The sequence below is a fragment of the Carcharodon carcharias genome, chromosome 9 (assembly GCF_017639515.1).
Source record: "Carcharodon carcharias isolate sCarCar2 chromosome 9, sCarCar2.pri, whole genome shotgun sequence".
NCBI lineage: Eukaryota > Metazoa > Chordata > Chondrichthyes > Lamniformes > Lamnidae > Carcharodon > Carcharodon carcharias.
This window is the reverse complement of record NC_054475.1, coordinates 127,107,208-127,126,034: the sequence shown is the minus strand read 5'-3', so window position 1 is coordinate 127,126,034 and position 18,827 is coordinate 127,107,208. Positions and strand designations below refer to the sequence as shown.

Genomic DNA, 18,827 nt, shown 5'->3' with positions numbered 1-18,827 from the left:
CGAATGAAGTGTTTGGCAATTACAGCCAAATGACATTTTATTGACATAATACTTACCACAGGTACGGGATTCCCAACTGAACATGCTTCAAATTTTCTCAATTAGTTCAACTGCAATGCTGGTAATACAGGTTGATGTTCACCCACATTTATTATGACAGGTGTAGGTATTTGCTTCTCCTGGCCAATAAGACCACCAATGTTTTCAAGGGAATGGCACAAACAAAGGAAGAAAAAAGGTTTATGGGGAGAGCGGGGACAGGTAGTGGGATTAGTTTTGGATTAGTCCAGCAGAGAATCGAAACAGACACAAGGAAGTCATTTGACTTTGCACAGTTGTGTGAAACAGGTGATTGTGAATTTTTATTTCCATTGAGGTCAGTGGGGAGAGACACAAAGCAGTCGCCAACTAGCTATCACTTGTATTACGCAATTGTTCAAAGGCAAGATCTATACTTGTGCATCCCCTGAACCTCCTCTGTTCTGCAAGCCAAAGAGGTTCTATGCATGGAGGGGTAAATCTTGATTCCTCAGTATGCAAGCTGACAACTCTGGAAGCTTCCTTAAGATTATGTCACTGACAGTGACATTACTGAATTAGGTCAATGAGTGCTTTCAATATTGTAACGTGGTTAATGCTAGGAGCCCATTAATCAAGTGGCATGCCTGTAGTTAGTGCTGGACTTTGATAGTTCTGCAGGCAGTTAACACCGCACATATATGAACTTTAATAACCTGGACTGGCAGGTTTATATCGAATGACGTGTCACCACAATGCTACCTCATGTATACTACACCTTAGGGTTAGCAGTCGAAGATGAAAGTAACATGATATAGTTCCAGCAGAAATCATATTGAATTCCTGTTTTATTCCTTCCTTTCAATTGAGACTGTGCATGTGTGTGTGGTGGCAGAGGAGGTCAGGTTTTCTTGCCAGGATCTGTACCCTCAGAGGGTAGGATGCGGAATGGTGAAGGGCATGCTGGCAGAGGCGACTCGGTCAGCGGTTAAAATTCTGATTGTCCAGGAACTGGATGTCTTGATTGAGAGAGACATAATTCACAATATTTCACTTCCTATTGTGCATATTTGAGTCCTATAAATGATTAGTACGAACAACCAATATGGAAATTCCCACTAGATATTTAGACAAATAAAATTAATCTGAGTTGATGAATTTACTGACATCTTCTCACCTTCTCAGAGATAGTGATCAAAAACAAGCCAATGGAGTTGAGATACAGATCAGTCATGATCTGATCGAATGGCAGAATGAGTTGGAGGGGCTGAATGGCCTCTTCCCGTTGCCTGGGGGTGAAGTTCATCAATGCCGCTGTGCGAAATGTGTATGAAATAAAAAATCTTGGCAATATTTTCCAGGACCAGAAAAATTTAAACAGGGACAGTGTATAACAGGCTGTCCATTCATTACAAGACTGTTAGCTCTACCCCGGAGCTTAACCCACCCCAAAATCCATTAATTAATGAGACTTCAAACCAATCAAACTATTCCAAAAACTTAAATCACATAAAGGAAATAAGGGACATTTTTGAAAGTGTGAAAGTCGTTTTTAGTTAATATGACTGAATACCTTTAAATTATTTAACATGTCGAAAGTTTCAAATATTTCACTGAACTTTGCCCTCCTGCCCTTTCTCTCACTGCCTGTGGGGGCATTCAGTGAAGCCGGACTCACTCTAGCCGTGCTTCATTCAGGTGAGCAAGTCCGACTGCAAATCCTTTCCTGCCGCCCAGATTTAGCAACTCTGTTGCGGAATTCCGCTCAATTCACTTGCTCGCCTAAGCGGCGAATCCCTCCCAGTAACTAGACAGCTTCAGTGGTGGGGGTGAAGGAGAAAGGGGAGGAGGGAAAGAGGAGAGGAGAGAATGGGGCAGACGGGAGAGAGCAAGATAGAGGGGAGGGGGATAGAGGAAGTAGGAAGAAGGGAGGGGGATAGAGAGAGTAAGAAAAGAAGGGAGGGAGAGGGATGGGGAAGGGATCAGACGTAGGGCTTTCACCCCCCACCTTGGCTGCTCCTTCGCCAAGGGAAGTAGCATCACTCTGAGGTCTTCAATGAAGCTGTAGGTTCCAGATATGCGCATCACATGTCCTCCCAAACACCCCCCACATCCACCCCCTCCCTCACATCTACCCCCTCTCAAACATCTCTCCGTCCCTCCACACCCTCTCTCTCCACACCCTCTCTCTCCACACCCTCCCTCTGCCAAACACCTCACTACCTCCCCCTCCTGTCCCCTCCTAAACACCCCTTCCCCTGTTCAACCTCTCAGAACTTTCCAACACATCCATCACCTGCCAACCATCCTATCTAACCATCCCAAACATCTTCACCCATACCAACCCCGGGGACAAACTGTGAATGAAGAACCCTTTTGCTGCTTTCTTAAATCGCAGGATCATCTTTGGACCGAGAGAGGAAGTAGAGGTTCCAGAATGACAAAATTCACAATCCGTAATGCCACATCTGCCAACTGTGCCGATATCCTGCGATTGATTAAGGTAACAAACATACCATGCATTTTAACCTGTGGACTGAGAGAGCACCCTCCATATTCCAATCCAACAAAAGGATAAGCAGATGAGTTATACTCTTTGGATTGCAGTTGTGTCATTGGATTTGACAAGCTATTGTGTATCTGGTACCATATTGCAACTTGTTACTAGTTCTGGGTCAAACAGACACCTTGATAGTGAATGTGTGATGTTCATAAGGCAGAATCAAAATACTGCAGATGCTGGAAATCTGAAATAAACACAGAAAACTGGACACTCAGCAAGTCAGGCAACATCTGTGGAGAAAGAAACAAAGTTATTGAAACAGGCCAATGTAGTTTGATCAGAACAGGGAGTTTTTATGGATGAACAGCTTTTAAGCAAGTACAGAGTCTGGAAAAGGCGGCAGGGAAAGAACAAAAGGGAAAGAGAGGCCTGCAATAGGGTGAAGGGTAGGAAGGATTTGATGAGAAAAGGGATAATCATGCAAGGTAAAAAAGCAGGCAATAATGAGACATGAAACTAAAGATGGATCCAGTGTAGTTGTAAGTGGTTACAGCAGAATGACAGAGAAGGACTGAAGCATGGAAATTCTGTCATGGGCTGAAGGCTCCCATGGCCCGAAATGTAGCACAGAAAGGTGGGAGACCCCAGGGATGTGGACCAGCCCACGGCTGTGTATGCTCCCAAGCACCAGGCCACACTTCCTCCAGTCCCAGTGCCTCTGGTGCAGCCATCCTCCATCACCAGCACCGACAACCCAAGACAATGGGAGCAGTGGTTAAGATCTAAAGTAGTTAAGCACAATATGAAGGCCAGAAGGCCAAAAGGCATCAGTAGAAAGATGCAGTGTTGTTCCTTGAGCTTGTGCTGAACTTTATTGAGAGTGTTTCCAGCATTTTCAGCTTTTTTTTTTTAAATTTCAGATTTCCAACATTCTCAGTATTTTGATTCCGTTTCACCCTATTGCTAATTCGTGACACTATGCATACTAAACAGAAGTGTTCTGTAAAGCAGTCATCCAATTTGCATTTAGTCTTCCCAATATTGAGGAAGCCATATTTGTGAGTAGTAAATAGAGGATACTATATCGAAAGAAGCACAAGTAAGTTGCTGTTTACTTGGATGGAGAGTTTTGAGGATCTGGATGGTGGGAAGGGAGAAGGTGAAAGGAGATAGGTGTTGCATCTCTGAGTTTGCATAGAAATGTGCTCAGGGAAGGGGAAGGAGGAAATTAATAAATGGAAATGTGACAGAGGATGGGAATTACTAAATGGATAGCTGAGAGGTGGAGGAATTAATTACCCCTACCCCTCAGTTCAGTTTATTATCTAATGGATTTATAACAAATAGAAAAAGAATACATTTTGATTAACTGTGCTTCAATGTACCAGTTTGTAATTTTAGTTATAAAAGTTGGTTGATAGATAATAGATACAATTTATTTTTAAAAAGCAGCTTGCTTCATTTGAAGACATGGCTAATGCAGTCAAACTGACAGAAAAAGGTAAGCCATTACCCTTGTACAATAGAAAGCATTGAAGGAAGTTCTTTGGTCACTGCTGTCATAGGGTAGATCATACATGTCATAGACCACTACCCCTCCCCCCACCCCTATGAAAGTTTGGTGTAAATATAATTATTTTTCTTGAATCTTGCTGAAAAGAGAGACATATTGTCAAAGCTTTTCGTCTTTCTCCCATCAGGACAAATACAAGAATGCCAAATTTCAAATGATCAGCAATTTATGCTACTGAAGAAAAGGGTTCTGAGTGGTTGGCAAGTCAACTCTGATTGCCTGAGATGTTGCCATACATACAGCAATGGGGAAACTATAGGCTCACCAAGCTCCCAGGTAATTTGGTTTCTTTATTCGTTCATGGAATGTGGGTGACACTGGCAGGGCAGCATTTGTTGTCCATTTCTAATTGCCTGTAAGTTGAGTGACTTGCTAGGTCAAATTAAAGGGAGAATTAAGAGTCAGCCACACTACAGTAGGTGTTGGGTCACATGTAGCCAGACTGGGTAAGGATGGTATATTTCCTTCCCTAAAGGACATTAGTGAACCTGATGGGTTTTTACAATAATCGATGATAGCTGTCATGGTCGCCATTACTATTACTAGCTTTATAATTCCAGATTTATTAATTGAATTGAAATTCCACCAGCTGCCGTGGTGAAATTTGAACCTATGTCCCCAGAGTATTAGCCTGAGCCTCTGAATTACTAGTCCAGTGACATTATCACTACACCACCACCTTCCCCCTAGACTTAATTTCATTGCTGGTATGAAGCCAGGTACCTAGGCCGTCGAGGCTGATCAAATCAAACAGCATGTTCCTTCGGTTGTTCGTAATGGGTAGAGTATAGACCATACTTTCAAAACCCAAAACAAAATACCTACTGATAGAGGTGATTCCATGATTGGACAGCACTTGCTGAACAATCCTGAATGTGCTAGTAGCTACAATAACAACCAATCCAATACAGTCAGTAGAGATTGTAACATGGCTTAACAAAAACAGAATTACCTGGAAAAACTCAGCAGGTCCGGCAGCATCAGCGGAGAAGAAAAGAGTTGACGTTTCAAGTCCTCATGACCCTTCGACAGAACTAGACGAATCCCAGGAAGGGAAATATAAGCTAGTTTAAGGTGGTGGGGGGGGGGTGTGGTTGGGTGGGGGGAGAGAAGTGGAGGGGGGTGGTGTGGTTGTAGGCAAAAGCAGTGATAGAAGCAGATCATCAAAAGATGTCACAGACAGCAGAACAAAAGAACAAATCGGTGTCGAAGTTGGTGATATTATCTAAACGAACGTGCTAATTAAGAATGGATGGTAGGGCACTCAAGGTATAGCTCTAGTGGGAGTGGGGGGAGCATAAAAGATTTAAAAATATTTTAAAATAATGGAAATAGGTGGGAAAAAGAAAAATCTATATAATTTATTGGAAAAAAACAAAAGGAAGGGGGAAGAAACAGAAAGGGGATGGGGATGGAGGGGGGAGGTCAAGACCTAAAGTTGTTGAATTTAATATTCAGTCCGGAAGGCTGTAAAGTGCCTAGTCGGAAGATGAGGTGTTGTTCCTCCAGTTTGCGTTGGGCTTCACTGGAACAATGCAGCAAGCCAAGGACAGACATGTGGGCAAGAGAGCAGGGTGGAGTGTTGAAATGGCAAGCGACAGGGAGGTTTGGGTCATTCTTGCGGACAGACCGCAGGTGTTCTGCAAAGCGGTCGCCCAGTTTACATTTGGTCTCTCCAATGTAGAGGAGACCGCACTGGGAGCAACGAATGCAGTAGACTAAGTTGGAAGTGAAATGCAAGTGAAATGTTGCTTCACTTTAAAGGAGTGTTTGGGCCCTTGGACGGTGAGGAGAGTGGAAGTGAAGGGGCAGGTGTTACATCGGACGGCCCGCTTCTACCTCCTACCCAAAATCCACAAACAGAACTGTCCCGGTAGACCGATCTTGTCTGCTTGCTCCTGCCCCACAGAACTCATTTCTCGTCATCTTGACTCCCTTCTCTCTCCCCTTGTCCAGTCCCTCCCCACCTACATCCGTGAGTCCTCTGACACCTTACGTCACATCAACAATTTCCAGTTCCCTGGCCCCAACCGCTTCCTCTTCACCATGGACGTCCAATCCCTCTACACCTCCATCCCCCACCAGGATGGTCTGAGGGCCCTTAGCTTCTTCCTCGAACAGAGGCCCGAACAATCCCCATCCACCACTACTCTCCTCCGTCTGGCTGAACTTGTTCTCACGCTGAACAATTTCTCCTTCAACTCCTCTCACTTCCTCCAAATAAAAGGTGTGGCTATGGGTACCCGCATGGGCCCCAGCTATGCCTGTCTCTTTATGGGGTATGTGGAACATTCCTTGTTGCAGTCCTACTCTGGCCCCCTTCCACAACTCTTTCTCCGGTACATCGATGATTACTTCAGTGCTGCTTCGTGCTCTCATCAGGACTTGGAAAAATTTATTAATTTTGCTTCCAATCTCCACCCCTCCATCATTTTCACGTGGTCCATCTCTGACACTTCCCTTCCCTTCCTTGACCTCTCTGTCTCAATCTCTGGTGATAGACTGTCCACCAATATCCATTACAAGCCTACCGACTCCCACAGCTACCTTGACTACAGCTCCTCACACCCCGCTTCCTGTAAGGACTCCATCCCATTCTCTCAGTTCCTTCTCCTCCATCGCATCTGTTCCGATGATGCTACTTTCAAAAACAGTTCCTCTGACATGTCCTCCTTCTTCCTTAACCGAGGTTTTCCACCCACGGTCGTTGACAGGGCCCTCAACCGTGTCCGGCCCATCTCCCGCGCATCCACCCTCATGCCTTCTCCACCCTCCCAGAAACATGATAGGGTCCCCCTTGTCCTCACTTATCACCCCACCAGCCTCCGCATTCAAAGGATCATCCTCCGCCGTTTCCGCCAACTCCAGCATGATGCCACTACCAAACACATCTTCCCTTCACCCCCACTGTCGGCATTCCGTAGGGATCGTTCCCTCCGGGACACCCTGGTCCACTCCTCCATCAGCCCCTACTCCCCAACCCCCACCTATGGCACCACCCCATGCCCACGCAAAAGATGTAACACTTGCCCCTTCACTTCCACTCTCCTCGCAGTCCATGGGCCCAAACACTCCTTTAAAGTGAAGCAACATTTCACTTGCATTTCCCCCAACTTAGTCTACTGCATTCGTTGCTCCCAATGTGGTCTCCTCTACATTGGAGAGACCAAACGTAAACTGGGCGACCGCTTTGCAGAACACCTGTGGTCTGTCCACAAGAATGACCCAAACCTCCCTGTCGCTTGCCATTTCAACACTCCACCCTGCTCTCTTGCCCACATGTCTGTCCTTGGCTTGCTGCATTGTTCCAGTGAAGCCCAACGCAAACTGGAAGAACAACACCTCATCTTCCAACTAGGCACTTTACAGCCTTCCGGACTGAATATTGAATTCAACAACTTTAGGTCTTGACCTCCCCCCTCCATCCCCATCCCCTTTCTGTTTCTTCCCCCTTCCTTTTGTTTTTTTCCAATAAATTATATAGATTTTCCTTTTTCCCACCTATTTCCATTATTTTAAAATATTTTTAAATCTTTTATGCTCCCCCCACTCCCACTAGAGCTATACCTTGAGTGCCCTACCATCCATTCTTAATTAGCACATTCGTTTAGATAATATCACCAACTTCGACACCTATGTGTTCTTTTGTTCTGCTGTCTGTGACACCTTTTGATGATCTGCTTCTATCACTGCTTTTGCCTACAACCACACCACCCCCCTCCACTTCTCTCCCCCCATCCAACCCCATCCCCCAATCACCTTAAACCAGCTTATATTTCACCCCTTCCTGGGATTCGCCTAGTTCTGTCGAAGGGTCATGAGGACTCGAAATGTCAACTCTTTTCTTCTCTGCCGATGCTGCCAGACCTGCGGAGTTTTTCCAGATAATTCTGTTTTTGTTTTCTATTTCCAGCATCCGCAGTTTTTTGTTTTTTGTAACATGGCTTGTTTACCCTTGCCAGAAGTGACATGCATTCATACACAGGGACTCTGCAACTAACAGGAATTTGTTCAAACCTTGCGGGTTTTAAAATTACCCAGGAGCTTGGGGCATTTATAGTCCCCTTGTTGCTTTCTCCACGGCAATGTCTCAACCAATCAGCACCCTTTTCTCCTGTAGAATAAACTGTTGTGATTGTTTGAGATTTGGCATTCTTGCACTTGTCCTGATGAGTGCAAGATGAAAAGCTTTGGCAACATGTCTCTCGTTTCACCAAGATTCATATTACATTTCTGTTGTGCTCATTACAAAGAAGGAGGTGGTTCAGAGAATCATGTAGCATTGGAGGATGCCACTTAACCCATTGTGCCTAACCTTGTTCTTTTAAAGAGTTACCCAATTAATCCCTCTCACTTCCTATAGCCCTGTGAATTGTTTCGTTCTATGCATTAACTCAATTCCCTTTTGAAAGTTACCTTTGAGTCTGCTTTCACATCCTTGCAGGTAGTGCATTCCAGATCATCTTAACTCTGCTTAAAAACAATTCTCCTCCTCCTTCTTCCTGTTATATTTCCAAATATGGCAGGACTGCAAAGCTTAGATCCCAACCAACAGATCAGATCAAAGCTCTGCAGTCCTGTCACATACGGTTGTGAATGGTGGTGGACAATTAAACAACTCACTGGAGGAGGAGGCTCCACAAATATCCCCGTCCTCAATGATAGGAGTACCCAACACATCAGTGCAAAACATTTGCTACAGTCTTCAGTCAGAAATGCTGAGTGGATGATCCAGAGGTCCCCAGCATCACAGATGCCAGTCTTCAGCCAATTTGATTCACTCCACGTGATATCAAGAAACGGCTGAAGGCACTGGATTGTGCAAAGGCTACAGGCCCTGACAATATTCTGGCAATAGTACTGAAGACTTGTGTTCCAGAACTTGCCGTACCTTGAGCCAGGCTGTTTCAGTACAGCTACAATGCTGGCATCTATCCGGCTATGTGGAAAATTGCCCAGGTGTGCCCTGTACACAAAAAGCAGGACAAATCCAACCAGGCCAATTACCGCCTTATCAGTCTACTCTCTACCATCAGTAAAGTAATGGAAGGGGTCATCAACAGTGCTATCAAGCTGCACTTGCTTAGCAATAACCTGCTCAGTGACTCCCAGTTCGGTTCTGCCAGGGTCACTCAGCTCCTGACCTTATTACAACCTTGGTTCAAACATGGACAAAAGAGCTGAACTCCTGAAGTGAGGTGAGAGTGACTGCCCTTGACATCAAGGCCATATATGACCGAGTGTGGCATCAAGTGGCAAATAACATTTGCGCCACACAAGTGCCAGGCAATGACCTTCTCCAACAAGAGAGAATCTAACCATTGCCCTTTGATGTTCAATGGCATTATCACCACTGAATGCCCACTATCAACATCCTGGGAGTTACCATTGACCAGAAACTGAACTGGATTAGCCACATAAATACTGTGGCTACAAGAGCGGGTCACAGGCTAGGAATCCTGTGATGAGTAACTTACCTCTTGACTCCCCAAAGCCTGTTCACCATTTACAAGGCACAAGTCAGGAGTGTGATGGAATACTCCCCACTTGCCTGGATGAGTGCAGCTAATCAAGAAGCTTAACACCGTCTAGGACAAAGCAGCCCGCTTGATTGGCACCACATCCACAAACATTCACTCCTTCTGCCACTGACACACAGTAACAGTTGTGTGTACCATCTACAAGATGCACGGTAGGAATTCACCAAGGCTCCTTTGACAGCACCTTCGAAACCCACGACGACTACCATCTAGAAGGACAAGGGCTGCAGACACATGGGAACACCACCACTTGGAGGTTCCCCTCCAAGTCATTTACCATCCTGACTTGGAAATATATTGCTGCTCCTTCACTGTCATTGGGTCAAATTCCTGGAACTCCCTCCCTAATAGCAGAGTGGGTGTACGGATACCACATGGACCGCAGCAGTTCAAGAAGGCAGCTCACCACCACCTTTTCGAGGGCAACTATGATTGGCAATAAATGCTGGCCCTGCCAGCAAAGCCCACATCCTATGAATGAATAAAAAATATATATATCTTTAAATGTGTCCTCTGGTTACTGACCCTCCTGCCAGTGAAAACTGATTCTCCTCAATGACTGTCAAAACCCTTGACAATTTTGAGCTTCTTCTAAATGTCCCTTTAACTTTTGCTCATAAGGGAACAATCTCAGATACTCTCATCTCTCCCACATAAATGAACTTTCTCATCCCTGGTACCATTCGAGTAAACCTTATCTCCACATCCTTCCTAAAATGTGGTGTGCAGAATTGAACACAGTAGACTGAATTTTAGTTCCAGGGTCTAGAGTCCAGATTCTGATGCTGGGCTGAATTTTGCATTGAGAACCTGGAAGTGGCCGTGGAAAGACCCTAGAGGAGAAAGCAAATCAAGAGGCTATCTCCAGGAGCGCTATCCAATTGAAAATAGTGGGCAGACTCCACAGTCAGGAGCATCAATGAGAGCGCCCATATCTGGTGGCAGGTAACCCCATTAGGAGAGGTGAGAGCTTCCGCTATAGGTAGATGACCGCCTTCCAGATAGTGTGCGAAGAATGCCCTAAGTTGGCACTTGAATAGCAATAGCTGCCACCCTTCAAAGCCACCTCCCTGGATAAAGGCTGGAACCGGAACATGCCAGCAGACTGGCACAGCAGCTGGTAGCATGAAAGTGCTGGCACTCTCATCTCCAAACCTGCCTCTGACTGTGCTTGTGTCTGCTCCTCCCTGCTCCAATCCCCCAGTCCCTGTGGTGATACTTCATACCCCTCTCACAGTCTAGATCAGTCCTTGCTATTGATGAAATTACTTCTGGATCAGATGTTTTGTTGTTGTTGTTGATGATATAATGGGTATTTTCCCCTTCAGGAAATTGATTCTTCACCTTGATATTCTTTGTTCCAGACTGGTTAGAAGATAGTTTTGATGAACACCCTTGCTATCATTGTCTTGTTGCAGAAGTAGCGAAAGAGTGGTAAGATTATTTTGTCTTTACCATGACCCAGGTTTTGTAAAGAACGCTTTGTTTTGGAATATTTCAGTTCATTTTTTTTTCTTTCCTTTCTTTGTTGCTGACAGTGCCTTGTTAATGGGTACAGTCCTGGGGGACACTCAATGCTTTGACTAAAGGTCATTCCCTCATGTAGTGGACAATGAGTCTTGGAGGGCAATTTAACTGAGTCTGGAAAGCTGGACCTCAGCCTGTCCTTGCTTGGTAATCATGGCATTCTAACATGGTGGAGCTGGGAGCTGATTATTCAGCAAACTGGGAAACCCTGAGCAACATTTTTATTTTGCTTTGATAGTCCGGGGAGCACTGAGGCCGATTCTACGTCGCCAATACCACCCTGGCTGAAAGACTTGAGATTTAATGTGTCATTTTAGTTGTTTGTGTGGCCACATAACCTGCACTGTGTCAGCTTCAGCTTGGTGATGGCAATGTTACCTTTGAGTTAAAAAATCATGGGTTCAAGCCCCATTGCAGGATCTGAGTACATAGATTAGATTGATCCTTCAGTACAATACAGAGAGCATGTGTCTATCAGAGTTGGAAGAACTTTTAAACAGAGGCCCCACCTGTTCTGGTGGACATGAAAGATTCCACAGCACCATTTGAAGAACAGAATCATTTCCCCAATATCGTGGCCAAGATTTATTTGTCAACAAGCATCACCAAAACAGATTAACTGGTCAACTACTGTGTTGCAGTTTTGGATTTGATCAGCACATATTGGTCGTTATGTTTGTCTACAACACTTTTTTTTTATTTGTTCATGGGACGTTTGCAGCACTGACAAGGCCAGCATTTATTGCTCACGCCTGATTGCTTTTGAAAACGAAATGTTGAGCTGCCATCTTGAACTCCTGCAGTCCAAGTGGGGTTGGTGCACAGTGTTATAGAGGGAATTCCAGGATTCTAACCCAGTGACACTGAAGAAACCAGCATATAGTTCCAAGTCAAGATGGTGTGTGGTTTGGAGGGAAACTTGCAGGTGGTGGCATTCCATTGTGTCTGCTGCCTTAAACTTCCAGGTGGTAGAGGTCACGGGTTTAGAAGGCAAGTTTCTACAGTGCCTCTTGCAAATGGTACATACTGCTGTCAATGTGCATTGGTGGTGGAGGGGGTGAATGTTTAAGGTGGATGAAGTGCAGGTGGAGCAGGCTGCTTTGTCCTGAAATAAAAACAGAAAATACTCAACAGGTCAAGCATTATCATAATTATTATACCATCATTATCGTAATGCATTATCCTGCATTGTCTGTTTTCAGATTTCCAGCATCTGCAGTATTTTGCTTTGTCCTGGATGGTATCGAGTTGCTTGAATGTAGTAGGAAATGTACTCTTGTAGGCAGGTGGAGAGTATTCCATCACACTCCTGACTTTGCCTTGTAGAATGCTTTGGGGAGTCAGAAGGTGAGTTATTTGCTGCAGAGTTCCCACCTTCTGACCTCCTCTTATAACCACAGTATTTAAATGGCTGGTCCAGTTAATTTCCTGGTCAATTGTAAACCCCAGGATGTTGATAGTGGGGAATACAGCAATGGTAATATCAAGGGGAGATGGTCAGATCTCTCTTGTTGGAGGTGGTCATTGCCTGGCACTTGTGTGGCATGAATGTTACTTGCCACTTTTTAGCCCAAGCCTGAATGTTGTCCAACCCTTTCTGCATATGGGCCTGGACTGCTTCTGTAACTGAGGAGTTGTGAACGGAATTGAATATCCGCAATTGTCAGTAAAAAGTCCCCATCTCTGACGTTATGACGGAGGGAACATCACTGATGAAGCTGAAATAGTTGGGCCTAGGACACTACCCTGAGAAACTCATATAGCAATGTCCAGGGACTGAGATGATTGATCCCCAGCAATCACAACCATCTTCCTTTGTGCTAGGTATGACTCCAACCAGTGGAGAGTTTTCCACCTGATTCCCATTAACATCAATTTTGCTAAGGCTCCTAGATTCTATTTCTTGGTAACTCATGGAGTGAATCCAGTTGGCTGATTACTGGTAACTGTGATGTTGGGGACTTCAGGAGGATGCCAAGATGGATCATCCACTCGGCACTTATGGCTGCAGATGGTTGCAAACACTCCAACCTTGTCAACTGATGTGTTGCAGTCCTCCATTGTTGAGGATGGGGATATTTGTGCAGCCTCCTCTTCCATTTAATTGTTTAATTATCCACCACCATCCATGACTGGATGTGACAAGATTGCAGAGCTTTGATCTGTTCCGTTAGTTGTGGGATCACTTTGCTCCATCTATAGCATACTGCCTCCTCTGTTTAGCATGTATGTACTCCTGTGTTATAGCTTCACCAGGTTGACATCTCATTTTTGATGTCCAGTGATAGTCCTGGCATGCGCTCCTGCACTCCTCATTGAACCAGCAATGGTTCCCTGATTTGATATAATGGTGGAGTGAGAGATATGCCAGGCCATGAAGTTACAGATTGTAGTTGAATTCAATTCTGCTGCTACTGATGGCCCATAGCACCTCATGGATGACCAGTTTTGAGCTACTAGATCTGTTTGAAATCTTTCCTACTTAGCTTGGTGGTAGTGCCGCACAACATGATGCAGTTTGAAAATGGGACATTGTCTCCACAAGGACTATGCGGTGGTTGGTCTTAACCAATGCTGTCATGAAAGGTGCATCTGTGACAGCATTGGAGTCATATATAGGCCACACCAAGTAAGAACAGTGGATTTCCTTCCCTGCAGGACTTTAGTGATCCATCTGAGTTAGTATATATCAAAGTATAGATTTAGAAGTGTAAGTAGGGAGTTCATGGAACAAACTGCCCTTGCCATTCATGCCATGGGAACACACATTACTTTAAATCATCAGCTTCTAGCAGGCCACATTTTCAGGGAATTGAATTGATTTCCAAGATGAAACTACTATTGTCTAGAATTTCCAATCAGCAACATGATAAGTCCTTTAAAATGTCTTCATTCCAGTAATTACATAACACTGCTATAAAATCTGAAGCCAATATATTTAAATTTAATTGTATAAAATGTACTTGAAGTGCACATTCAATCCATCAGCATTTGGAAAACAGATGCATTTTCAGGTCTTGACCCTTTGTCAGAGCTCAAAGGCACATGATGCCTTTTTCCATGCCTCAGATACATAAAGATGGTTTATGGAGTGGGGAGAGAATAAAAGGTAAAGTCAAATTTGCCACAATGCTCATGTGAAACTTGAATATTTTACTAGGCCTCATCCATATTTTTAAGCAGACACTGATGACAGATAAATCTTACTCCTACAATTGTACTTTTATTTAATTTGAAACATCACCACTGTGACCATTTTAGATTTTATCCAGTAGGAAACACATATCTGGCATCAAACCTTGACTGGAAATGTTGTATATTGTGGCAAAAATAATTGTGGTTCTTTTCACCAGTACAGCTGGCAGGTCTGAAGAAGAGCCATTCGGACTCGAAAAGTTAACTGTTTTTCTCTCCACACCTGCGTAGTTTTTCCAGTATTTTCTATTTTCATTTCTGATTTCCAACATCCACAGTATTTTGCTTTTATCTTAGCTGACTGGTCTTTCAATTCAGTAACTATAATTCTAGTTAGGTCATACAATGGACCAATGTTGTTCTTCATAATTTCTGGGCTGTTCTGCCTTTGGCCTAAATTTTCTCAAATATTGAGAAGTACTGTTACCAGATGGAAAGCAGGAGCAGACCCTATGCTGGCGGGTGCTGGGCTACAGGGGCAACTTTATACTAGCAACAGCTAATTAAGCATCTGCTGTTGAGATGGATGCCTAATTGGGGATGGTGGCCCATCTCCCAGAGCTGTTGGCCCAATGAGAGGGTCAACAGCTAGGCAGCCTCACCAATAGTGGTGACCACCGCTGGGGCTGCAACCTGAAGGTGCATCAATGGTGAGCCACCCTCAAAGATGAGGTACATTTTGCTCAGTTAGCCATAACCTGGCAGACAAGTCCCAGAGATTGGAATTGGGCAGGGGGAAGGTGGTGCCTTAAACATGTGTGGCCATGGCCACCAAGGGGCTCCTCTGCTGACCATGGAGCAGCTATAAAGGAGAAGCCCCATTCCAAGGAACCCACTGGAAGGCCACCAGGCTTTACCTTGCAATGGTAAAATGGTAGTACGAGTGGGAAATGGCCCTTAGTTGGCTCAGTAGGCCACCAGCGGGCAGCTGTATCTTTGAGGTTCCTACCGCTGGTACTGTGCCATGGCAAGGGGAAGACATTGGGCTCCCCTCCTGATGCCTCATCTTGTCATGTTACCAGCCCCTCTCACCTCCCAGCCCATTTCCAAAGGGCTGGTAAAATTTAACCTTTTGAGTGTCTGGTTGCACTCTAGCCTCTGAACCAGAAGGTTGTGGGTTTAAGTCTCATTCCTGAGATTTCAGCGCACAATCCAGGTTGACATTCAGTAGAATAGTGAGGGAGTGCTGCACTGTCAGAGGTGCCATTGGTTTTATGAGACATAAAACCAAGGCCCTGACTGTCCCTTCAGGTGGACAATTTGAAAAAAAGCAAGGAAGTATGTAATAGGGAGTACGTTGTTTAAAAGTGTACTTATTTGGTTATAAAGTGCTTTGGGATGTCCTGATATTGTGAAAAGTCATATATAAATGCAAGTTCTTTCCTTATATTAGAAATAGTTAAAATTATGAAAAATGGTTTAATATTTAAAAGGCAGATTTCTTTCCTTGAGTCTTAATTTGTATGTTTTCACATTTACATACTTATGGTGTGTGTCTCCGAACAAGTTATCAATTAATTTATATTGGTTGAACGTTCATTGACCTGGCCAGTGTTCCCTTTCCTCAAGCATTGTTTCTCTTGCCTACAAAAGTGTCTTTATCACTCTTCGTTGACCATGTGTTCTATAATAAATATACCTTTATTCTCAGGGCATACAGTTGTGGGATTTGCCATGTATTACTTTACATACGATCCATGGACTGGAAAGATGATTTATCTTGAAGACTTCTATGTGATGGAACTGTACAGAGGTAAGCAGTGCTACTGACTGCATTTTTAGAAAACCTGTTAATTTTCCACACATAAGTTTAACATACAAACAGGAGCAGGGGTAGGTAATTCAGCCCCTCGAGTCTGCTCCACCATTCTATAAGATCATGGCTGATCTGATAGTAACCTCAAATCTGCATCCTGCCTACCCCGATAACCTATCACCCCCTTGCTTACCAAGAATCAATCCACCACTGCCTTAAAAATATTCACAGACTCTGCTTCCACCACTTTTGAGGAAGATTCCAAAGATACTCAACCAACTGAGAAAATTTCTCCTCAGCTGTTTTAAATGGCGACCCTTATTTTTAAACAGTGACCCTAATTCTAGATTCTCTCACAAGAGGAAACATCCTCTCCACATCCACCGTATCAAGACACCTCAGAATCTTACGTTTCAATCAAGTTGCCTCTTACTCTTCTAAACTCCAGCCGATACAGGCCTAGTCTGTCTGACCTTTCCACATAAGACAACCTGCCCATTCCAGGTATTAATCTGGTAAACTCTCTCTGAACTGCTTCCAACACATGTACATTCTTAAAATGAAACCAATACTGTACACTGTATGCAGATGTGGTCTCACTAGTGCTCTGTATAACTGAAGCATTACCTCCCTACCTTTGTATTCAATTCCCCTTGCAATAAGTAATAATTCTATTACTTTCCTAATTACTTGCTGTACCTGCATAATAGCCTTTTGCGATTCATGAAGACACCCAAATCCCTCTATATCTCAGAACTCAGCAACCTCTCGCCATTTAGATAATATGCTTTTATTTTTCCTGCCAAAATTGACAATTTCACATTTTCCTTCATTATATTCCTTGTGCCAGATCTTTGCCCACTCACTTAACCTATCTATATCTCTATGCAGCCTCTTAGATAAAGGTCCAATGCTACAAATAGGGGCATGACCAGTATTTCAACTGACATCACTCTGTGCACTTATTAAAATACTACTCCAAACACATGGATGTATTTTATTTTCCAGTTTGAGGCACTTGATAACCATCTCTGACTGAGCTGGCCTCCAGTGACTTAGTTTGCCTCTAAAACAGGCAGTTTCACCTGTTTCCTGGCCTGTCCACAGTGGAAAGGAGGATCCTTGAGCAGTCTTCTAATAAGGAGAGATCCATTAAGCTCTAACAAGCATTAGTTGGGATTCGCACACACATATCGTTTACATTGTGACTGTCAGTTTGTGAAATTGTCTTATAGTAAACAGGAACCCCCAGGTATCCCAGGACCCATGTGTCAGGATTACATTCCTTTCAACATTCTTTTGGGTCTTGAAGGTGAAACCTAGCAAGTGTTTAGTATGCTGCATGGCCGTTTTTGTTTACCTCCGTAACATACTTGCTAAAGGTGACCCACCACAATGTACCACTTCTGCCCACTTAGATTTTCACTCTCAACAATCTTCTTGGCAAGATCTATTTTGCCACTTCCAATTATCCACTAAACATTTTATTAACGACCCTTAATGCTGCTGGTGTACATATGGATGACCACATGTAAAGGTCTTTTTTTAAATAATTTTGTATAAATGATTAGATCTTGTGATGGATGAAAGGATAAGCACAATCTAGTTCTTTAATATTATCTTAACTCCACTACCATATTCACTACCACATTCCAGCTTTCGAATAGCTTGCTTTCTGAATCAGTCCTCAGCTTGCCCCTTACTAGTCTGTATCTACCTTTTCTCCCTCTGTCTGCACTGGAGTTGTGGGTAGCTCAAAAGTGTTCTCTGACTCACCATTTCTATTCCGCTTGGTATCCTGAATGCATTTTACAAAGTCCTCAATTGTCTCCTTTGAAGACCTGAGAGGTCAGCTTTTTCCTAACATTTCCTCATCATTTGAGTCCTTTTGACATGGGGGTCCAACCAATTTCTAAATGTAATTTCTATAGAGAAGTGAAAAGATGTTTTGAAAGAAAGCTTTGTGATTTTTGCTTGCAGGTTTGGGCATAGGATCTGAAATCCTGAAGTGGATTAGTCAGGTAAGCGTATACAATATTTCTGAATAACTATCAAACGTATTTGTATTTTAGGATTTTAAAGCCCTTCCTTTTGACACTGAGATTAAAATTGGATTTCTGTTGCACTGTGTTTAGATAGCAATCCAGAACAGGTGTTGCAGTATGCATTTTGTTGTTGTGAGGTGGAACACGGCCTCTATAGAATACTACACAAGACGAGGTGCTCTGGATCTGTCAAAACAGGAAGAGTGGCTTCTATTTAAATTCAGTAAAGAGAACATGATCAAACTGGCATCTGAGGAATGAAAGCAGCACCACAGGACAGCCAAGGCAGAAGGATGATACGTGTTTCTTTTCCTTATTTGAGGGAATGAACATTTTTTTTTGGTACAGGCATTCTTCCTGCAGGAGGATATCTGAGCATCTCCTTTACATTAAAAACTACCGAAATCTCCTTCAATTCAATTACTGCGTTTTCTAAGAGTGATACCATACCGTAATGAACCTGCCATTGGAATTGAAGCAGACGGTTCATTCAACATAAGTACATTTGCTACTGATGTATATTATTCCAAGCTGATGTGTGAACTAAAGTGCCTTTCTCTTTTGTCATGTGCAGCACTTAATACAGATTTGCACTGTGAATATGAATAAAGTTTTTTTATATGGGAACTATTTTGGCGAAGTATCTGAGAATTACAAAATGAAATTTGCT

The 18,827-nt window shown here is 43.7% G+C and overlaps 1 protein-coding gene across 1 annotated transcript; it reads left to right on the top strand.

Annotated features, from left to right (window-relative positions):
- The first annotated feature begins 3,991 nt into the window (after positions 1-3,991).
- On the top strand, positions 3,992-18,418 carry LOC121282466 (diamine acetyltransferase 1-like). The gene is made up of 6 exons (XM_041196169.1): positions 3,992-4,022; positions 10,999-11,065; positions 15,335-15,346; positions 16,003-16,109; positions 18,093-18,133; positions 18,248-18,418. The coding sequence occupies exons 1-6, from the start codon at positions 3,992-3,994 to the stop codon at positions 18,416-18,418; spliced, it is 429 nt and encodes a 142-aa protein (XP_041052103.1).
- The last annotated feature ends 409 nt before the right edge of the window (positions 18,419-18,827 follow it).

Coding starts and splice junctions, on each gene's coding strand:
- LOC121282466 (XM_041196169.1), top strand. CDS start 3,992: ATGGCTAATGCAGTCAAACTGACAGAAAAAG. Junction 4,023..10,998: donor AGTCAAACTGACAGAAAAAG/GTAAGCCATTAC, acceptor TCTTTGTTCCAG/ACTGGTTAGAAGATAGTTTT. Junction 16,110..18,092: donor TGTGATGGAACTGTACAGAG/GTAAGCAGTGCT, acceptor TTTTGCTTGCAG/GTTTGGGCATAGGATCTGAA.